General features: G+C 40.1%; 1 protein-coding gene across 1 annotated transcript in view; it reads right to left on the reverse strand.

Annotated features, from left to right (window-relative positions):
* LOC101858402 (asc-type amino acid transporter 1) overlaps positions 1 to 2,840 on the reverse strand; it is a 12,406-nt gene extending 9,566 nt beyond the window's left edge. Inside the window, exons 1-2 of the mRNA XM_013081304.2 lie at positions 2,810 to 2,840; positions 328 to 429 (exon numbers count right to left, since the gene is read on the reverse strand). Of these exons, the coding sequence (XP_012936758.2) occupies positions 328 to 429; positions 2,810 to 2,840 (133 nt within the window). The remainder of the gene's footprint in view (positions 1 to 327; positions 430 to 2,809) is intronic.
* Positions 2,841 to 10,000: the final 7,160 nt, after the last annotated feature.

The raw sequence follows: 10,000 nt of genomic DNA on the forward strand, positions 1-10,000 counted from the left end.
TGTGTGTGTGTTTGTGAGTGTGTGTGTGTGTGTGTGTGTGTGTGTGTGTGTGTGTGTGTGTGTGTGTTTGGGTTGTTAAGGGGGAGGACATAAGCCTCAAACTATATACAGTCAAACTTGCTCTAACGGTCATCTATCTAAGACAACCACGTACCCATACAAACGGCCACTTTCACCCTCCTCCTTTGCATCTCTTCAAAATTACACTTACACTGTAAATGACGTCCACCTGTGTAAGACAACCACTTTTCTTCTCGACAATGGGTGGCTGTCTTAGACAAGGTCGACGGTATTAATTTGTAGTATACATTTGTTTTTACTACTCACTGAACATCGTGATGACACCTCCAAAAACCCAGACAAACATGCACAGCCCCACTGACCCAGTAGCTAGCATCACGCCCTTGGGAGACACGAAGATGCCGGAACCTGGAATGTAAAAGACAATTTCTCTAGTATGTCATAATTCTATTTCATTTGTTTGTTAAACATTTTGTTTTATTTTTTAAATTGTAAAAAATAGGGGGTGCGGTGTAAAGGGGTGGAGTGGTGGGGGTTCTGGAGGAGGGTGGAAAATGAAAGAGGAGGATGGTTAAAAGGCGGAGATTGCTTCGGGTATAATCAGTGTCTTTCTACGCTTTTTAAATGCAGTATACCATTTTTGACAGTGCGGATTCCACATTTCCTTTGAATTTCATAAAAAAGTAGTGAAGTACAATTTCAAAATGGGAAGCAGGAACGGTACAGTAATTGAATATTATTATAAGCCTTATCGGATTTAAGACGTGGTGGAAATGATAAATATTTACTATATTATAATAAGCAAGGTCGGGGATTAATACCAGAACTACAACTGCTTTAACTGTTTCACCACTTATACCTTTTAAATATCGACAGCTAAAAGCTGATATTCATAACAGTATTGAAGATGTTAGCCTAAAAAGTGCTTGTTAACCTTTTATGACAAGCGCCCATTTTTGCCACCCTCAAGAGACTAACACAACGGGATGTATTTCCAAGCGAGGCATAAAAGAATACCTGTCACTGCCTGGCTGATCCCCACCACCCACCAAAAACACCAAATCGCTCACTTGTGAGCGGTATCACCCAGATTGGCAAGCATTGGTGTAGAATATAACATGTAGGTTGTACAGATGATATGGATATGGGTCATGGTGAACTTGGCTGCTGAGTAAACAACGGTGGAAAAATCTTTACGGGCTGAAAGTAAGGCAGTAACCTTGTGCCAGAGTGGCATGGGGTCAGTCAGGACACATAAACACCAGACAAAATTATCCTGAATGCAGCTTCCCAGCATATATCCAATGTGGCTCAGTATCCGACAGAGCACGGAATCATAGTATAGGGGGGCCAAGGTTTAGAATTTATGGCCCCGCATTTTGCAAAGTCCGTTATTTCCAGAATCCAGGTTAGTAACGCTTGGTGCGGTGGATCGTGAGAAACTACCCTGAAATGTCATTAACGGATGTTTCTGTCTCATGAAATAAGTCCCATGTATATTTTGCTGGATGCGAGGATAAGTAAGTATATGATACAAACCACCAGAAAATGTTTTTTAAAATTGATGTGGGATCGCAGCAAGTCGGTGACAATAAGACGTCAGGGCCTTTGTAAACCGAGGTCCGGGAACTGACTAGACTGTTGAAACTAGGATAGCTTAGGGAAGGCTATGGAATGCCTTATGACAATATGGTGTGCAGTCATCCCCAATAATTTAAAAGTAGGGAGATAGAGAACGTACTTGGGTAGTTTAAGAGAAGGAACAAGGTTGGCTTATGAGAAGGTCAGGTACGGTTGGGAAGAGAGGTGAAGAGAAGTAGTAGAATAAACTAAAGATTTAGCCATCGTAAGAAAGTCGTCTTTTATTTAGTGTCGACAGTAGACCTAAGGACTTATTAGACAGAAACACAAAAGATCGTTTAGGTAAGGTTTAGGTACCATTGTCTCAAGGAACTAGGCTTCGTCGATTTGATGTAAACTCTTAGAGAATGAAGTAATAGTAAGCAATGCTTGACATTTTATAGTTCAAAAGTGTACTGTGAGGCTTTAAGTCATGCTAGATAAACACAGATCTGCACTCTAGTGCTGTTTGTTGATAACTCTACGTATAATCAGAAAGTGAAGTGTTATTTTTTTCTTACGTGAAGTCTTATTGAAAGTTAATACGAAGTTTTGTTAATTAAACTACCAGACGGTTACGCGCTAGAGTATGTGTAACATGACATATCAGTTAGTAACCTAGCAACAAGCAGAACGCACTGCCACATCCTCTCAACATCGTGGGGGTGACCTTCAAGGGAATATAAACAATCACTATGTAAGATAGGATAGGGGTGGAAATAATGGGGTTGGGGGGGGGGGCAGGGTGGAAAGTTGGTAAGGAGAGTTATACTAACGAGTGAACTAATCGAAACTTTGGGTAAGAGGAGTTCGAAGTACAGTTGGTAAGTGTAAATTGAAATCCCCTTGGCTGCTATGATAGAGCGTGTGCACACTCAGTAGATGCCCTCCCCTCCCTGAATCTAGTACATGTAGTTAACCCCCGCCCCTCACCTTATCAATGTCATTACCCAAGATACACTATGAACAAAGAATATGCATGCTCTAGTACAAACAAATTTTGATACACCCTCTAAATTTACACACCCCCCCCCCCACACACACACACAAACACTTCCGCTGAGGCCCTTCGTTCTACATATTTGACACCAGTTCCACAATAAAAATGAAACTGAGGCCTCCATTTATTATGCAGAGCAAATACAGTCGAGCCTGCTCTAACACCCACCTGTATTAATCACCTGTACAAACGGCCTCATCTCCGTTCCCTCCTTGCAGTTTTTGTATATTATAATGACACTGTGTAAGACGCCCACCTGTCCTAGGTGGCCACTTTTCTCCGCGACAATCGATAGCCTTTTTAGATAATTTCGACATTACCGGTAGTTGAATTTGACTGTCAAAGGCTTCGCTTGAACCTCGTCCAGTCTACCACTCAAGCGTTCACATTCCAGCAGAACCTTAACCTTATTGAGGACGTAACGAGGCGTGATGATGCGCTGTTTTGTGGCATAATTTAAAAATTCAAACAGTTTTAAAACATGATTTTCTTTATCCGAATCTTTACGAAAGCAGACAGCTACATGCATACCATGAAATATGGTACCTCGTCTTTTCGGTTTGCGTATGATGGTTCTAAATGTACCAAAAATAATTATTGCCTCTGCTCTGTTGCTAATGGGACATAATAATATTATGTCAGCTATGTTCTTAAAGAGTTAAAGAAATTATCTCAGCAGCACAACGAACGGGTTGATAGTGAGAATCTCCTTCACTGGTGTCAGAAGTATATTATTGTTTGTGCTTTTCATCATATCATGCTAAAGTCATGAGTTCAATTTCAAAGCGTGATAGTCTATTATATTCTATATCTTTGTTTCCTGCAGGGATATTGTATTCCACTCAGTCCAAGTTGGCTTTGACAGGCCCAGTCGGAGTGATCCGCCACCAATGATTGACGTTTAACCAATCGGGACTTGAATCGGTTACATAAAAACAAATGTGTTCCCTACTTTTTCTTCCTTTTAGGGTAGGTGGTGGGGAGAGGGGTCTGGTCAACTTTGTACCCATCAAAAACGGAATCCGACTTTGAACCCACCTCGAAAAATGTAACGGTGGAAGAAACAGTAGAGATCGGATATTCTGAATCCCTCCTTGAATTGTGGCTTAAGAAGAAAAAAAATGAAGCTTTGAAAAATGGAGAAAACAAAATCAGAAAAAAAGTGTTTACAGAAGGAATAATGAAAGGGGGGGGGAGAGAGAGAGAGAGAGAGAGAGAGAGAGAGAGAGAGAGAGAGAGAGAGAGAGAGTGAAAGCAAACCAAGGGACAACAATATTTACACAACACTTTGATTTCACTTTTGTCAAAGGTAGGTAATTGACCCCGGATATGCAAAAGTTTAACAAATTTAACCATTGTTTTTTATTTGGAAACTACACGAAAAGAAAAAAGGGAATGAAAGCCTAGATTTGAGCGTTCTCTTGAATTGCAGATTGTTGTTTGCTCTTTGAACTGTACAATATTATGTAAATGAGGTTTTTTTTTTAAGAATAACGTAGGTATTTTTACGCCCTATTTGTCTTATCTAAAACATGAAGGAGGTAGGTTTCGATCCTGCATATCAGGGTCAACTCGAGCTGAGAGGAATACAACATCCTAGCAGAAAGACCGAGATACTCAATAAAAATTCTCCTAACTTGGGAATCGAAGTCGGGCATCATGCTTGCGACGGTGACGAGGTTTGAAGCTTCACCGCAAATATCGACTTAATTCCTTCGTGCCAAAAGGTCAGTTCCTGCTTCAATGGGCAGTTTTGGATCCTAAGGGACAAAGTAGTGTTATGCATGGTCAGTTTCCTATAATTAGACCTGTTTTCCTTACTTTACTTTACTTTTATCCGCCGCTTATACCCTTTTGGGTGTCGCGGGAAGAAAGAGACCGGAGAGCTCGAGTCAGGGGGATGCCATGAGTTGTTAGTGTTTCCCTGGCTCCATCTATCCAGGTCTTTCTCGGTCGCCCTCTAGCCTTGTTGCCATTGAATTTTTTTTTAGGTAGGCACGTTGTGCTGGATGGTGTGTCGATAGTCGCTTGGTTTGCAAATACTATTAACTATATTTAAAAGGAAAAGATTTCTGTGTACAGAAAAAATATTCCCAAATGTGAATCTGCGATTAACGAAAAACATCTAATAGAAGCAGTAAGCAGAATACAGCCTATGACGAAAGCTATTCGTCAACATGGTCGTCACGCTGCAAGGCCTGACGAACGCTGTGCGTCACAGCAGCGGCATCTTGGCTTGTTTGCCGGGTAAAAAAAATGGCGAGCGGCGTACGTCATGTAGGCCAGGAAGGGGTTTGAAGAGCAATATCTTGTTTTAGTAAGCGTTTTACGGCACTTACAACACAACTAGATCCTACAAGTCCCAAAATTTGAGGTGTTAAAAGAGAGTAACAAACACAGGGTAGGTAAAAAAGGGACTCACTTAAAGAGCAATAACTCGGCTATATTTGGATTAATTTCAACAAAACCTTAAACAAATAACATTTAATCATAAGGACACCAAGTTTGCAATTTAAAGAAAATCAATCATAATATTTGAGACATATCAAAGTTAAGAATTTCAACCAAAATATTGGGTAAAGCGCAAAATTACAATGTTCAGCCACAGGGGCGTGATCGGCATGTTTTGGTTTCAGGACAAGGACGGTTGCCTAAAATCACGACAGTCACATGTCCTGTCGACAGTTTCGTATAAGTTTGGGAAGAAAGTGTTATGCTAAGGAGGCGTGGTTCCAGTTGGATGAAGCCACACCCCACACATCAAGAATGGCCCTCGTGTGCTCGTACGAAACGCTTAGAGAACGCCTTGTAAACTGAAAGTTAACACATGAATGGTCACCACACCCTTTCAATAATTACCTCTTGTTTTTGGGGGGTATTTTGAGGGACAAGAGTCTACGGAAACAACCCACAAACAATCGAAAAGTTTAACACTCAATGTTGAAAATGACGTCCCAGAAACATGCAACGGGGTTATTGAAAATTTACAGTGACATATTGGAACTTGTAGCGAGAGTAATGCTCAACATCTGGAGTTTTAAACACACTTCACCTCACTGATTTTATTTGGCAATATCAATTTTGTATAAATCTGTTCTTCTATGCACAAAAGTGACTGTTTGAAAAGGAACAATATGGTTGATTTTAGAGAAGTTGCAAAGTTTTGCGCTAGACTAAATTTTGTTGAAATTGTTAAAATTTGATATTTTTCAAACAATTTAGTTTCTTTCATATTGACATATTAACGTCCTAATGGCTGAATTTTGTTTCTTTGAAGTTTTGTTAAAATTGGTCTAAAGATAAGTCAGCGATTGCCCTTTAAATGGATCCTTTTTTTTAGACATCGGTTAAATAAAACAAAATTTAAAGAAGAAGGAGAAATGAGGACGATAGATGTTTGATGTAGGAGAGTAGAATCAAACCACACAAGGGCATCGGCAATCCACCCGCACGTGCAATGTCCTGACTAGATACAAGATAGTAAGCAACGACAAACCACTTGTTGATTAGATGAGGCAGTTACTGGTTATGGAGAAGGGGTCCTTGTTTCGTTGAACAATGTTGTATCTTCTTCATTGTCATTGACTGCGACTTCAGTGAGGTCAAGACTCAATGACTTGCAATTTTGTACTTGTAGTTTCAAAATTACAGCTCCTGACCTTTCACATTTGATTGTTGTTTCATGCAAGAGAGATAGCGAAATAGAGATACAGACAGATAGACAGATAGATAGATAGAGAGAGATAGATAGATAGATAGATAGATAGATAGATAGATAGATAGATAGATAGATAGATAGATAGAGAGAGAGAGAGAGAGAGAGAGAGAGAGACAGACAGACAGACAGACAGACAGACAGACAGACAGACAGACAGACAGACAGACAGACAGACAGACAGATAGACAGACAGAGGGGGGATGACGGACAGACAGACAGACATTCAGACAGACATACAGGCAGACAAACATTTTGCTCTTTCCGTCTACACGCGCAAGATACAAAAATGTCTGCCTCATTTTCTGATAATTGATAAATAAATCTGTTCTAATGTGGTTTAATCAAGGTAAACAGTTCCTCTAAAAATTGACCGTCTCCAGTTCGTAAGCATAGGCTAAAAAAGGAGGATTGTGGTCTGTTTGATATTTTTGCAGTACCACAACAGACAGACAATGCTCGCAGTTCATTAAGCAGTGTCTTTAAAAAAGTGGGTAAAAAAAACCCAAACCATAATTTGTTGCACTGGATTAGCTAGTCAAAAATCCATTTCTTTATGTCTCTTCCCATTCTCTCCCCCACTCTCTCTCTCTTCCCCCCCCCCTCTCTCTCTCCTTCGTCTCTCTGTCTCCTTCGCTCGCTCGCTCGTTCTCTCTCTCTCTCTCTCTCTCTCTCTCTCTCTCTCTCTCTCTCTCTCTCTCTCTCTCTCTCTCTTCCATCAACCTCACATCCTCTGTCGTCTTCCCCACCTCTCCTCCCCCCCTTTCTATTTTTTCCATGTCCCATTTTTTCCCTCTGGCCTATGTAGGCAACTGAGGACGCAAAACCTGAACACACAGTCTGAAAGTATTTTAACAGTCACGACAGGCGTATGAATAACCTTATTCCCTATAACCTAGAATATTTATTTCATGCTGACGTACATGAGAAAAAGAGGGTCAAACCGGGCTTCTTCCCAGATTTTTGTATCCCCCCCCCCCCCCCCAGCATCGTTTCAAAACTTAATACATGAACATTTCAAAACCATGACCGAATGAATATAGGGCCTACCAAGAATTTTCTGAGTGTTCAAGGGTGTGCTGCTGGGGTAATAAGAGTTGCATGCGCATAGAGCATAAAGTTGTAGATGATGAGCATGCAATATTATATAACTGCAATTGTTATTAATATTATTGTTATAACTGTTATTATTATTATTATTATCATTATTATTATTATTATTATTATTATTATTATTATTATTAGTAGTAGTAGTAGTAGTAGTAGTAGTAGTAGTAGTAGTAGTAGTAGTAGTAGTTGTAGTATCATCATCATCGTTATCATTCTTCTTCTTTTTCTTCTTCTTCTTCTTCTTCTTCTTTTTCTTCTTCTTCTTCTTCTTCTTTTTCTTCTTCTTCTTCTTCTTCTTTTTCTTCTTCTTTTCTTCTTCTTCTTCTTCTTCTTCTTCTTCTTCTTCTTCTTCTTCTTCTTCTTCTTCTTCTTCTTCTTCTTCTTCTTCTTCTTCTTCTTCTTCTTCTTCTTCTTCTTCTTCTTCTTCTTCTTCTTCTGGAATGAAGACCCCCACCTTGATAGCACCTCCTCCCTCCACCACCCGATCTATCGACAATTAGAGCTTGAAGTTTCTCACCGATGATATAACCGATGACAATGGACGTTGCACTGACCACACCCAGCTGCCTCTTCATCTGTACACCTCCTTGTGAGTGTGAGCTGTCGCTGTAGTCCGTGCAGCTGCTGTTCTTGTCTTCCTCGTCCATCCTGATGCTGTTTCTCTTATTTGGTTATTCCTGTCGTTTCTCCTTCTATCAATCATTTGCCCCAAATCACCTCTGAGAAGAGAACGAAAAATCGGGGTCAGATGTTTGGCCTATATTGTTTCAGTTTAGTAGAATGTTTAGCCGTTATTTCATTCTTCACACTTTGCGCCAGTTCTGTTTTCTCTTTTTACGGTTACGATTTTTAGGGGGCAGTTTTGCTTGTATACTTGCCTTAATCTGTACAATTTTTTGTAGTTGGAACAAGTACAAAAGAAAGAAAACAATGCTTTACCCACTTTAGGACAGGACGTTTATTATGACGCCCAAGTATTCCATACATTCTATTCCCCCTGTTTGGGAGTTTTTATCAGTAGCTGGCAAAGTAAATACTTACTACATAGATATGGGACATATTACATCTATCATTATTGTAACAAGAACCTTGATAGTAAGATGTATGCCTAGAGTAGGCTAAGAGAGTCGTGTGAATGAAGTCGAGAGAAATTCCATACATGACCACTCATATGATCATGCGCGTGTGTGCATGCGCGTGCATGTGTATGTGTGTGAGAGAGAGAGAGAGAGAGAGAGAGAGAGAGAGAGAGAGAGAGAGAGAGAGAGAGAGAGTGTGTGTGTGTGTGTGTGTGTGTGTGTGTGTGTGTGTGTGTGTGTGTGTGAAAGAGCGAGACAGAGAGAGAGAGAGAGAGAGAGAGAGAGAGAGAGAGAGAGAGAGAGAGAGAGAGAGAGAGAGAGAGAGAGTTTGCATGCGTGCATATATGCATGCGTGTATGTAAGCATGCCTGTGAGGGTGTATGATGTTAATCTTTGACACAAACTCACCATAGACGTAGGCCAACGCCAAGAAACCCTTTGACAAACAAATAGAAAATTAAAGTAAAAAATAAAAAGAAACAAAATAAAAAAGTACACTATCTCAACTCGTCAGCAACGCTTTAAATTCGCGAAAGTTACAAAATAGCAAACTCACGACATTTTCTCTTTCCCTTTCAAATGCTAAACAATGGGCGGAATTCCGCAATACATTTACGTCTACTGAAAGCTATACTTCAAAAAGTGTAAGTAAAGAGTGACTCTGTCCCGTGTATATCTATCTAGATATGAAATAACTTTTTTCGCAAAATCTGCACAGCTTTTATTTTTGCCGGTTTCTCCATATTAAGTGGTAAGCACAGGATCACACAAAAGAATATTAGTGCGGCATAATGATTTGTCTTGTTAATTTCATCACTTGTAAACTTTAGTGGGGGTTGTTGTTTTGATAGGTTTTTAAAAAAAAATAAATAATTTTATACTTCGCCGATTGATAACAACTCCGACAACATACAACAATGATCACATTAATTGCTTTCCTACGATGTCTAAATGTCAACTTTTTAAAATGAACATACGCAGAATGACGATCAAATACGTCCTGTCGTTTCTTGAAAAATGGTAAAGAAAGCCAGAGGAAGGTCTATGCCCTCCGAACTTGTCGGATGTTGATTCTGTACGTCTTGCTGTCTTGCTTTCTCTGACCACGGTTGTAGTATAGACGCGCTTTTCTCGACTCCACCAATGAATTTAGCTTCCTTCACGCTCTCGCGACAAGCTTGCCTATTACGCGTCTCAACGAGGTCAAAGACCCTTCTTGTAAGGTGTGCAGTGACGACGCAAACCTGTACTTCGTCGCCTGTATTCCTTGTAACCCGACCTCGCCCCCCCCCTTTTTTTTCCTTCTTTTTTTTTTAAACCCTCCCACTCTGCCATATCCCCAAAGATCAAGAAACATGAAGAGTAAAAATCAATCAATGACAGCCCTAGATTTTGAAGTCGACTGCTCACTATTCTTCTCTTTCGCGAGATTTGTTTGCTTTCTCTTTGTGTGAA

The sequence above is a fragment of the Aplysia californica genome, unplaced genomic scaffold (assembly GCF_000002075.1).
Source record: "Aplysia californica isolate F4 #8 unplaced genomic scaffold, AplCal3.0 scaffold00125, whole genome shotgun sequence".
NCBI classification, from domain to species: domain Eukaryota; kingdom Metazoa; phylum Mollusca; class Gastropoda; order Aplysiida; family Aplysiidae; genus Aplysia; species Aplysia californica.